This window comes from Channa argus, chromosome 12, assembly GCF_033026475.1.
Source record: "Channa argus isolate prfri chromosome 12, Channa argus male v1.0, whole genome shotgun sequence".
In the NCBI taxonomy this organism is placed as follows: Eukaryota; Metazoa; Chordata; class Actinopteri; order Anabantiformes; family Channidae; genus Channa; species Channa argus.
This window is the reverse complement of record NC_090208.1, coordinates 2,498,988-2,511,961: the sequence shown is the minus strand read 5'-3', so window position 1 is coordinate 2,511,961 and position 12,974 is coordinate 2,498,988. Positions and strand designations below refer to the sequence as shown.

At 40.1% G+C, this 12,974-nt stretch overlaps 2 protein-coding genes across 2 annotated transcripts in view; one reads left to right on the top strand and one right to left on the bottom strand.

Annotated features, from left to right (window-relative positions):
• LOC137136989 (muscle M-line assembly protein unc-89-like) overlaps positions 1–12,974 on the top strand; it is a 296,309-nt gene that overhangs the window by 21,182 nt on the left and 262,153 nt on the right. The window lies entirely within an intron of this gene.
• Positions 8,026–10,016, bottom strand: LOC137137037 (myelin-oligodendrocyte glycoprotein-like). The gene is made up of 3 exons (XM_067522902.1): positions 8,937–10,016; positions 8,759–8,857; positions 8,026–8,530 (listed from the first exon to the last, which is right to left on the bottom strand). The coding sequence occupies exons 1-3, from the start codon at positions 9,310–9,312 to the stop codon at positions 8,181–8,183; spliced, it is 825 nt and encodes a 274-aa protein (XP_067379003.1). The 5' UTR covers positions 9,313–10,016; the 3' UTR covers positions 8,026–8,180.

Genomic DNA, 12,974 nt, shown 5'->3' with positions numbered 1-12,974 from the left:
AAGTCTCAAGTCTGTCTCACAAGGACAAACCAACAAGAGGGAGGAGGCACAGAGGAGTTTTGGCCACAGGCACCTCCTCAGGGACTTGCTGTTCATTCTCCAGGACTGCAGGCCTCCCAACCATAGGAGACAGGGGAGGTAGGTTAGAGTATTAAGCAGCATGTTGACACATTCAAAGGAACAATCTTTTAGTGATTTTTAGTGAGTTACCACATATAATCGATATCTACAGTTAACATCAGATTACAAAACCTTGAATAACTCAACATACAAGTTAGATGTATTCATAGCTTATATTCTCAATCAGAACTAAGCATAACACTTATGACACTGACAGCTGAGAAGATGTTTATGCTTTACATCGTACCTGACAAATTGTGGGCTATAAGCAAATTAGATTCGAAGATATTCAGGGTAAAACTCCTGTTGTTGTACAGACAAAGTTTAATTTTAGACCATGTAAGCATTCATTCAATCATTAATAGATAAAGGTGCCGTAGTGGAATGATCCCATGCAACATCTCCGTCTTGCCTGTAAAGAAACCAAATGGGGGATGGAGACCAGTCCAAGACCTGGTCTCCATCAGGCTGTAAATGAAGCAGTTCACCATCCGGGTCCAACAGTGCCTAATATAACAAACTCTGATGTGTCAGGTTCCAGGAAATGCCTGCTGTTTCTCCGTTATTGATTTAGCTAATGCATATTTTATGATTCCTGTCCATCCTGATTCACAATTCTGGTTTACTTTCACTTTCACTGGGTATAGTTGGACATGGTTGGTGCAGGGTTTTTCTTCCAGTCCTACAGTATTTTCTGTGGCAGTGGTAGAAAATATCACATAGGGAGCTCCCATGTAGTAGTTCAATATGTTGATGACTTGTTAGTTTGTTCACAAACTCAGATGGCCAAACCGACAGAGTGTCTCTACTTTTTCTGGCAGAAAATGGCCACAAGGTTTTGAAAGACAAGTTACAACTTGTCTCACAATCTGTGTGCTATCTTGGCCACATCATAACTCTGGAGGTTCATAATTGGGTCCTACACACATCCAATCACTTCTGGATGTGCAAAAAAAAAAGAAAAAGAAAAAGAAAATTGAAAAAATAATTGATGTATTTTAAGGTTTAGCAAGTTATTGCTGTCCATGATTATAATTATGTGAAAATCTCCCAACCCCTGTATGACATCACACATGGGGAAAAACATGTGTGACTGAGTGACTATCTGACTTGGTCTGTAGAAGCAGAGACTGACTTTTACTGACTTTACTGACTTAAGTAAGATTCTGTCAAGCACCCTGTGCTTAGGACTATCAGACCATAGCAAATGATCAAATACTTATAGGATATTATTCAAACCACCTCTCAACATGTATGGTTGCAGGTTTACGAGCTGTAGCAGTTGCTACTGAAAGGTGTTTTGTCTACAACTACCATTGCTATTATGTGTCTGCTGACAGTGCATGTTATTCATCTAACAGCATCTAAGTTACTGCACTGGTAAAATGTCTTACTAACAATGTCTTATATTACATTGTACTGTCCTTAAACTTTACTTCAACTTTACTCCCTACAGCTGAAGATGGAGAACCACATTCCTATTCATTTAATGACCTGACTGTGTTTTTTGTAGATAGATCTACAATGTGGACTCCCTCAAATGTCTCACCTTGTGTGGCTTATGCCAGTTGTCACTCTCTTATGTAGCAGACTCGGTTGCTCTAACCTGTGTTTTCATTTTAGGAGCTGCACAGCAGTCGGCTGCTCTTTCCCCAATTTTACAAATGTCTGTCTGTCGAGAACAATGTTTTTTCCCTTAAATGATGTCTCCTTGTAACAAGCAGGAGTTCATGTAGGTGAGCAAACTACCTGGAAGAAGGGTGCACTAACCTTTCTTCTGGAGTCTGGGTGGCTTTACTAGGTCTCCCAGTACCACCAAAATTCCTATTGAGTTTCTAAATTGACTCATGGTTCTGACCATGTCTCAAAAGGGGGTATGATGGACATTGTAAATAGATTGTGGTATGCAGATTTTTCCATTTTTGCTGATAGTTTCTGTAAAAATATGTGATTTGAGCTACTAATATTGTTGGCAAGACTACAGAAATGTCCATGTCAGCACAACCAAAACCTGAAGGCCCTTTTGAATATTTAATGATGGATTTTATCGAATTAACCCCATGTTCTGATTATAGATGTTGTTTAATGATAATAGACAGGTTTTCAAAGAGGATTGAATGTTTTCCCTGCAGAAAGGCTTCTGCTGTCTCAGTAACAAAGACATTACTTTGAGAGTTAATCCCAAGATGGGGACTCTCTTCAATCACACAGTATGTGTGTTGCTGACCACTCCACCCGCAGTCCAGGTTGTTGAGAGGGATACCAGTGTAGATCTTTGTAGAAATGATGGCTCCAATAAAGCGGTGGCTGGGAGCTGAAAGGAGCTTTGCTGGATGTTCCTGACTGCAGCTTTCATCATCAGAATGACAGAAATGGTTGGCATCTACTAATGCACATCCACTGTTGCATCAAGGAACAGCAACAGAGAAGGAAGAGCCATACACTTTCTACCAACAGGAAAGACTGAGGAGTCAAATGAGAAAGAAAGTGATAGTGACTTATCACCTATGTAAGGTCAAAGACTCCTGAAAAAGATGACATCACAATGCCCGAAAGAAAGATGCAGAGGACAATTGTTTGAACAATCTGAACTGAAACCTTGGGAATTTGACATCGGTTTAGTTTTATCACAAAAATTCTTTATGCTAATAGTTGGTATTCTTACTAAAGTGGCACAAGACCAGGTTGTATGGAGCACAGTCTAACATCCTGGTTATCCATGTTACGGTTAGTATAAGTACTTTAGCAAGGACCCAAGTAAGGAGACGGCAAGAGGAGGTATAAAGAAAAGGGTATTTATTTATAAAGAAACAGGAGGGTAAAGACTTACTGAACTAAAAGGTAACAAAACTACAACTAAACACATACAGGGTAATCGACAGCTATTCAAACAACGGGGTGCAAACATACAAGAATAACACAAGGCAGCAGGTACATTCAGACACCAGACTAGACCTTAACTAATTCTAATACACAGGTAAGAGGGTAAATTAACAGGGACAAATTAACTAAACAAGAATAGACAGAAGGGAATAAAACCTAAACAAACTAAACTAGAGGCAACGGGAAATTAACAGGGGTAATTAATACAGGGAACAGGGGAAAGTAAATAAATCAACTAATAAACTAATGCAAACCGAACAAAGGAGAACCAAACCATGGACCAAAACCTTGACAGTCCAGACAGGGATCAGGCAGGATACACACTTGTGACAAACACAGACAGAGTACTAACACACACTTACACATAACACAAACCAGCAGAGAACAGTGGGGAGAGCAGGGTATAAAAGGTCAGAGGAACAGGTGAAACAAACCAGGACAGAACGTGGAAGAGACACAAGAGGATCAATAAAATAAAAGCCAAAACAGGAAATAAAGCCAGATAACTTAAACACGGGGACAGAACTGTGACAATCCAGGGTCCACCGTCAAATTGACATTCACTATTTAAACTAGAAACAAAACATTGTCCATGCTTAGATCCTGTTATTAGTCTAGTACAGACCTTTGTGAGATATACAGATGTAAATGATGTAGTGAATATTGTAAGTATTCTCATATGTTACGGTTTTTTACATGTGCTATTACATGATGCAGGCTCTTATATATAAATGGATAGAGGGAATCATTGGTGGTGAACAGACATCACTGTATGTTAAAATACCAACCAACCCAATACACACAAAGGAACTAACATTGGATCCCATGTCTGACTGGCCCCCAGGGGACCCTCACACTGATGGTGATTTAGATCACAGAACACCATAATTCCTATAATACTGTTTACATTTAATTTTGCCTATTTTTTTATGTTTTGTTTAAATAGTCTGCTAAAGAGGGAACACTGCATATTTTTGAGATTCCTAAATTTACCATGTTGACACTTCGTGTCAAAAGGGGCAAATGTGGGGGAATAGAGTAAATTTAGTCATAAGGTTGGATAATTAGCAAACACTCAGCCAAGATGGGCTTATTGAAGAAGTCACAATGTGGACAAGAAGTCGCAGGTTGTGTCATGTTTAGAGGACTGCTCAAGATCACAGTAGGCACTTTGTTGTTACAAGGCCCAAAGCAGTGTAGTAGATAGTGAGTCCTCTACAAGAATCTACAAGAAGGTGCAATGAAAGGGTTTTATTGCTTCACAACTGTAATTAACAAATAACCTAAAAAAATACAAGAGTGATGATTGTCAACTGCCTGCACCTGTTTCTTCATTCATGTTTTGTGAGGGTGGTTCCTTTCTTGGGTTTAAGTATAAATAGAAGGGGTTTGAGAGATACAAGTCAGAAGACACCAACATCCATCTGGTCTTCTCCATGCTGGCATGTTTTAACCTGAGATGGTTCATCACGCTGAGTTCTGTCTACAATTCTTCCAAGAGGGAAAATTTCAGTATCACAGTATTATTCCAGCTTTTTCCAGCTCCAGTGTTCACGTCTGTGTTATATGTGTTTGTGAGTCTGAAATAAATGAAAATGAACCAGAGTGTAACAGTGTCTGCAGAGCATCTGAAAAGAAAAGCTGCAGTAGAAAAATCTTTCATCGGTAACTGTAGTAGTTGCTCTCTGACCACAGTTTGTACAACCGGCTCAAACCAGTTTGCTGGTTACTGACTTTGGGGTGAAGAGCAACATGACAGATTTCTCTGCAAGAGCAGGTGTTTAGGCAGTTAACATTATTCAGACATCCAGTCCTACATGGCTCAGAAGCTCAGACACATCAGGGGGAAGCTGAGATCACTAACAGTCCCCCTGTTACAGGTGATTTGATGATGAACAACATTCATTTCTTTCAAATCAAAATCATTTCTGAAAACACGTTGTCACTTTGTTGTTATGGGTCAATAAGTGTAGATTGATGGACAACAGTGGTCATTTGACCTATTTCAAATAAAATGAACAACACAGTGAAGTTTGTAAAAGGTTAAAGGAGTTGAAACGTTACAGATTTGATTAAATAATGAAATCATCAGAGGAAGATACTGAATTATAAAGGTCACTTCAGAGCTGTATCCTCTAAAGCACAAGACATGTCCTGTAAAATATGAAGTATCTACTGTCTGTCAGCTTCACACAGAGAAAAGCTTTATGTATTAAAGTTCTCCTTTAATACATGTCCTGCTGTAAATTAAAGACTGACTCTATTTGATATTAATAGGAGACAATGGCTCCTATACAAAACACACAGCCGACTCAACATAAAAGGACAATCAACACAAAAAACTATAGAAAATCCTAAGACACAACCTTGGTAAAAATGGGGACAAGACAACAAAAGACAAGAGCGTCAGGACGTCTATGGGAAACAAATCTCACCTAAACTTTACAAATGTTTTAATAACTGACTATGTGACAACTATACAACCATAATTCTCATAAACACCTTTTTTTACATCCTGTTTGATCACTGTACTTCTTCTTTCTATGTCTTCTTGTCCTCCCAGATACTCAGTCGACCTTATGTCTCCTCCTCTTACTGAGGCTGTCCACTGTCACTTCCTCTTCATCCTCTTCTTCCTCACCACTGACAGATCGACATGTGACATCATTGATCAAGTGAGTGTGTTAGAGTCAGGAGTGAACAAGAAGACAAAGTGTCCTCCTGTCTTCATCCATCAGCTCCTTCACTTCCATTTTGTCTCTCATCCAAAGTCAGATCAGATCAATAATCAAACATTGATCAACACACTGATCAAACTGATTGATAAGCCATCAGAGGAGTTGGATCAGTGGAGCTGCTTCTGTTCCTGATGTCCACTGTCTCATCTTTGTCCTGAGTTCTCTCTGCAGAGGAGACAGAAGACAGTCAGAAAGAATTTTTAAATCAATATTGTGATTTAATATGTGACTTTTTTCTAAAGTTTCTCTTCTTCTGTAATGTTCAGTGCAAAAAGCCACAAATGATAAAACCCGAGGACAGAATGTCCCATAAACTACTGTTTTATGTTGGCTGTGCAAGAGACAAATGTATTAATTTAACATCTCTGTCTCTCACTCGTCCTCCTTCCTGTTCACAACATTGTAGAATGTTTTGAGCAGGAAGGAGGTAGAAATAACTGGAACAACAACATGCAACATGTCAAGGTCTCTCTCCCCCTCTCGCTCTCTCTCTCTCTCTCTCTCCCTCTGAATGTCTCTCTCTCTGTCTCCCTCTCTCTCTCTCATTCATTTCAATTCACTGTTAGAGTCATGAAATAAAGTGAAATACATTCATAGAAACATACTAACAGTAATACTGCAGTTTCTCTTAGTATAAAGATTAACAACAGTTAGCTTAGCATAAAGACTTTAAATTGACCTTTGACCTGGAGCTTCACATCTTTCTTCATCAGGATGTTTCCCTCCCTGCTGTAGAGAATCACTGTCCCATCATCTGACTTCACTAACACTCAGTAAATGATATGAAGTCAAACACATGTTTGTTTCCTATCAGTGAAAGTTACAAACTAAATGTTGACAGGATCAGATTTGATGGAGGATCTGGGAGAAGATTGATAGATATGAAATGAAACAAAGCTTTCAGACATTTCTAGGAGAATCTGGATCAATCTGATCACTCTAATCATTTCTAAACCAGCCTGATCTTTGTAGGATCTCAGACGACTGAAATCTTTCAAACTAAATTCCTCTGAAATATCAGAGACCATAGAGGCTTTAAACGCTGCTGCTGCAGCAGGACCACACTGTCTGTCAGCTGACAACATGTCCTCTTTTGGACATGGATCAGGAATCATATGAGAGCAGCTGCCTTCTGAATTCACTGAGAACTTCCTGATCATGTTCCTGCCAAAGCTTGGTCAAACTAATACACAGTGTGACAACAGGAGTCTGATCAGAAAATGCTGTGTGAGACTGAAATCAGCTGAGATTTGGGAGAAATCTTCGCTTTGATACAGATGTTTTTAAATTAATTTTCTATTCTAATGCTATTCTCACTATACCTTCTCCCATTGGGCTCTATTCTGGAAAAACACAGCTTCTTCTTCCACTGTTATGCAGATGATATTCAAATCTTGCTTTCTCTGTAGTAGCAGCTACAATCTGATGAGTCCCACTAATCTAGAGGCCTCACGGCCCAGTGTGACGGCAGGACTCACACACCTCATCAGTCTTTGGTTTCTTGAGTCAATTCAGAGACAGACAAATAAGACCAGTTACATTTAACCAAGTTGATCAAAGGTTCCATAAGTGATTCATTTGACCAGAGCTGCTGCTACTACAGCTGACACCTAATAACTCTTGTTGTTTCTCAGCTGCTCACAACTAAAACTACCTGATCATTTTACTGTTGTGATGACAAACTGATGAAATGAACAGTTGTTAGTGTTTGTTCCTGTTTCATTCTATCTGTCAGTTATTATACAGCAGCTTTCAATCTTTGACATTAAACTCGTTTGATTCCAACTTTAAAAACCATCACTAAGTTGGAGCTGAACATTTTCTGTTGACTGTCTTTACTTTCTCCATGTTTCTGTAGCATCCTGACTTTGTCTTTTCTTTCTCTGAAAGATGAAACTAGTAACAAAAGTCAAAGATGCACAGTGTTAGTTACTGTAGCTCTAGTTTAACTAGTTGATATAGTGACGATAACTAGCTGTGAAGTTACTAACAACAAGATGAGCTGAACTGTTCAAATGACATCATGTTAGCTCACTTTAGACTCACAACAAACTATTTGGTCTCAGTTTTGGATCTTTCCAGTTCACTCTGATTGGCTCTGTGCTCCATGACACCAGACCCTGCAGCGTTTCCAGCCTGTTAGTTTGACCATGAAGTCTATGTTTGTTTTAAAGTCCTCGTAGCACAAGTGGGCAGTGAATTAGTAGCTCGTGTTAACAGAAAACGTGGTTCTGAGGCAGGATGAACTGGTACAAAAACGAGTGCTCCTACAATCTGCTGGAGGTCTCAGGTCTCATATTTTGTGCTTCCTGATCTGCATGTGTGAACTGGATTTCTTGAGGTGATGTGACTGAAATAATTAAGATCTGTCCAACCAGAATTTAAGACATTTGAAGACTTTTTAAGGACCCTCAGACACAGTGCAAGACTGAAAACAGCTTATCGTAAACATTTAAACTGACCTTTGACCTGGAGCATCACTACTTTCTTCATCAGGATGTTTCCCTCCCTGCTGTAGACGGTGCAGCTGCAGGCTCCTCTTTCTTCATCTGTGGGGTATTTCAGGGTCAGACTGAGGTCTCCAGTTTTCAGCAGGTTTCTGTTCATCTCTGTTCGTCCTTTGTAAAACTCGTCCTGTTCTTCAGGCTGGTCAGAGCCGTTCTCATACACATGTATCATCCAGTCTTTACTGTTCTTCCACTGCACTTTGGCGTCTACAGGCAGACAAACTATGGTTTTGCAGGGCAGCTGGACAGACTCCACCCCTGAATCTACCTCCACCTGGTAGCCTGAGAGGACAACAAAGCACAGCATCATGTGGACAGACAGCAGCAGCAGCTCTGATGGTAACAGGACCTCACTGTCCCATGAAGACACTCAGGAACTACTTATTGTGACTGATTCTCAGTTTGGTTCTGATTTGTTCCTCACTCTCAGTCTGTCTCAACAGTCAAGGAGCAACAAGAGTAAAGATGTGAACCATCAGCATTATGGGTAATGTAGTAGTAGAGACATACCTGACATGAAGTAGTGACGGAAATGTACTAAAAGACCCCCAGCAACAATCAGAAGAACCAGGAGAACCAGGAGAACTTTGGCCCAGGATGGAAATCGTTCTGTGGAGAATATGAACAACAACATGACCTCTGACCTCTGACCTGTATCTACAGCACTGACCTCTGACCTGTCACTGACCTTTGATCTGCAGCTGTACGTCTGTCACTGTCTGTTGTCGTCCAAATCCATTTCTGACAGAGCAGGTGTAGGTTCCACTGTCAGACAGTTGCAGTTCTGTCAGATTCAGACTGAGGTCTCCAGTTTCCAGAGCATCAGGCATCATCGATGTTCGGCCGCTGTAAAGCTGGTTCTGGTTTTTAAGTTCATCACCTTCCTGCTGACGCTGGTGGACGATTGAAGGACTGAGATCATAGCGGCTCCACATCACTTTGGGATTGTTCATGTCAAAAGTGGGAAACTGACAGTGCAGCAGGACAAACTGGTCCCCCTCATACATGTCCAAAGCTGAGATATGCTGGGAAACTGTGAGGACACACAGACAGAGAGGGTCCATCTCAGCAGCCTTATTTCATGTCTCATTACTCGTCCGTCCTCAGGTGAGTCAGAAACCAACCTGGTCCTGTTTGTGATTGGACGCTGCAGCTGATCAGGCTGCTTTGAAACCACATCACCACAGTTTAACACCAACAACACTGACAAACACCAGAACCAACTCAGGATCCTGGTTCTCACTGGTTAGAGGTTTTCAGTGGGATTTTTAAATAACATATCACACTTTGTATTTCACATTAACACATGAATGTGTATGTTTGTTCATTGTATAAAAGTTATGGGTTATGTTTCCTATTGAATCAGCAGGTGGAGCTTTGAGAGGATCAATGGTCAAAGTAAAAACCTCAAAGACATAAGTTAATATAGCAGCTTCATTATTTGTCCCCATGTGTGTCAGTCTGTGTGTCTGTACATACATTTGTAAATATCTACATTTAATATGTGTGTACATGTAAAATAATGTACAAATGTATTCACTCAAAAACTGAATGTAAATGTCTTTAATTCTTTGTGTTTTTAGCTAAAAGTGCTGGAAACCTCACAATTGGCTCTTTGTAAGTCACGGGTGGGTCACAGCTCACAGTGGGCTACAATAATGATGCCATAGATGGGAGTTTTCAGACATACTCCACATTTTCCAAGCTTGTGTGAGTCCTGTGCATCATTCTGTGTTTGTGGTCACAGAAATATATCTATGTTGGTGTGTTTTTGCTTTTTAAACAACTGAGAACATTTTAAACCCAATCGAAAACCATATGAACCACAGAGGACTTTGAAGACGACTTCCAAAAGAAAACAGCCACCATCAGGTCTGACATCAGCCAAGCACACAGTCCCATTACAGAGACATGTGGACAATGTGAAGACACACTGGACAGTTTTGTTCTGGTTGAAGGTTTTATCTAAACTGAAGTCTTCCACCTGTGCTCTTCACCCAATTCCCACCTCCTTTTTAAAAATGTCTGATGAGGTTTTAACTACTGTTACCAACGTTTCCCTGCAGCTCTTAGTGCACTTGTTCAAGCTGTTTTTAAAAAAGCAGCTCAGATCCATCCACACCCAGTAGCTACAGACCTATTTCCAATGTCCCATTTTGAAGAAAACGTTTAGAAAAACTAGTTTTTACACAAGTAGCAATTTTCTTAACACAACCAACAAGTTAGAAATGTCTAAGTCTGGTTTCTGTCCTCATCACAGTACAGAGACAGTCCTAGTCAAAGTAGTTAATGACATCATGTTTAACCTAGATAACAATAAACCCTAAGTTTTATTACTGATGGACTTAAGTGCTGCTTTAGATACAGTCGACCATCAGCTTCTTTTAAATAGACTGAGGGAACATGTTGGACTGTCTGGAACGGTCAGTGTAACTGGTTTTCTTCTTATTTTTCCAGCAGTTCTTTGTTGAAACTAGTATTACAAATCAAAAACCTCTGAAATAACTTACGGTGTTCTGCAGGGATCAATTTTAGGACCAATAGTTTTTAACTTGTATCTGTTAGCTCCACTTCTCTGTCTGAGTGACACAGAGACTAATGCAGGCTCTTAAATGGACTATTGTAATGCTGTCTCCTCTCTGGTCGACCCAAATACCTCATAAACCAGTTACAGTTGATTCAGAGTCCTGACAGGAACCAGAAGGAGAGAACACATTACACCTGTTTTAAAGTCCTTACACTGGCTGCCTGTCAGCTTCTGTACTGATTTTAAAATTCTCCTCCTTGTTGTAAAAGCTCTTCATGGTCTTACAGCAGCCGACTTGTCTGACATGCTTCCAGTATGTGGAAACCAGTCTGTGCTCTCAGATCCTCTGACTCCAGTCTTTGAGTTGTTCCAAAGTGAAGGACAAAGAGTTTTTGGTGAAACAGCTTTTAGCCTGGATTTTGATTCAAATATTGTATGTGCAATATTCATGTTAGGGTTTGTTAATTGTTTCCAATATTAAATGTAATGTATGTTTATGATGTGTCTAAGCACTGATGATGTCATTAGTGACACCATGTAGCTTTGATAGTTGCCTTTGTAGTTTACCTTTAAAGTCTGTTGACCAGAGGTCAAGGAAACAATGCAACGCTATATTATCATTATGTGATGAATTGCATTTTTCATTGGCCTTTAGCATCTTTCTAACATAAAGTCAATATATTATCCAATTTCTGTGTAATAACTTCATATCATGTTTCACTGCTGCTGAACTCCTCTATCCTCACATCTTTTCCTTCCATCTGTCCATCACGTCTTCAGCAGGAGGACTAATACTCAGAGAAAAGACAGGACTGATGGAGACATGGAGACACTTCATGTGTTTCTCTCAGTTAAGAGAAGAAATCAAATTTTTGACTTGGTTTGTTTCAATCTTGTAAGAAGTGATGTGAAGGTGTTGTGGTTGGACAGGTGTTGAAGGACTGGGACAAAGTGAATGTGTCCTCTGCAGTGTGAGCAGCCTGGAAACTCAACATTTGTCTGAATGAAGACCCAACATTTCCATCCACATCTGATGCTGCTGTCAGCAAAAAGACCACAGCAAAGGATCATTGTTACTGCTGGGAACACAAGCTGTGAGAAGATGAAGAAGCTACAGGGACATAATCCTGAAGAAGACAACTGAGGACAGTCTGACACATCCAGGAGGATTTCATCCAACAAACACATGGATCAGTTCAAGAGTAATCGAATAAAGATTAAAGACGTTGGATCAGTCAGATCAGAGGGAGGAAGGTGATCTTACCGTGTACGAGGATCACAAACACCACAAACATCTTCATCTTCAGAAACAGCTTCAGGACATCAGTCCACAGCAGTTGTCTCTGTCCTCCTGATAATCTACTGACACTCAGAGAAAACTTTCCTTTCACTTTCACCTGTTTCCAGAGAAGCAGCTGTTGGAATGTGAAGAAACAGGCTGAGCAGTTTCCACAGAATCACTTTGTTCTGATGTCAATCACAGACCTGAACTTCATCCATTCAGAGAAGAGAAACAAACAAATGTGAAGGATCAAACTTCATGATTCATATTTAACTAGTGAAAGTGGATCCTGACCCCTGTCCTTAGTCTTCAGGCTTCCAAAAGAGAAAGTAGTTGAATTATTACAGATCAGGTGTCCACTTTGTCAGAGAGACACATGATACTAATATAAATGCTGTCACTTGAAAATGTATTTGTATTTGTGCTCTGATTTGTGACTGTGCTCACTCAGTGTTTGTCACCTGGCTCCTTTTGATTCCCTGTATCCACAGTCCTTTTTCTACACACTGTTTTCTGACAGAATTGGGTTTTGACTGTATGTTCATTCCCTTCATTGTACATTATATTTGTCCCTGTTAGTCCCCCATGTGTCCACACTGTCGGTGTCCCTCCTAGAGACTCTGGGGTCCAATTGATCTGTGACATCGAACACCATCATCAGACCAAACAAAATGAACCACACAGTATAAAAACCAACAGAATATGAAGTGAAGCAGTTACTTCCTGCTACAGAGACAATCAGACCCCAGTAACGTTAGTGTCTCACTACAACTTCCTGTAGCTACTGTAACATCACAACAACTACTTTCTGCCATCTCTCTGTCTCTGTCTCTGTCTCTGTCTCTGTCTCTGTCTCTCAGAGCTGGTCAAAGTGTATTATTGCCAGGTACAGATCATAAACATGAGACATTCATATT

Bases quoted from the DNA above. Each gene is read 5' to 3' on its own strand.
- LOC137137037 (XM_067522902.1), bottom strand. From the start codon at position 9,312: ATGGACCCTCTCTGTCTGTGTGTCCTCACAGTTTCCCAGCATATCTCA. The intron at 8,858-8,936 runs GTCAGTGACAGG...TATTCTCCACAG, and splicing joins CGTACAGCTGCAGATCAAAG to AACGATTTCCATCCTGGGCC. The intron at 8,531-8,758 runs GTATGTCTCTAC...TTGTCCTCTCAG, and splicing joins CCGTCACTACTTCATGTCAG to GCTACCAGGTGGAGGTAGAT.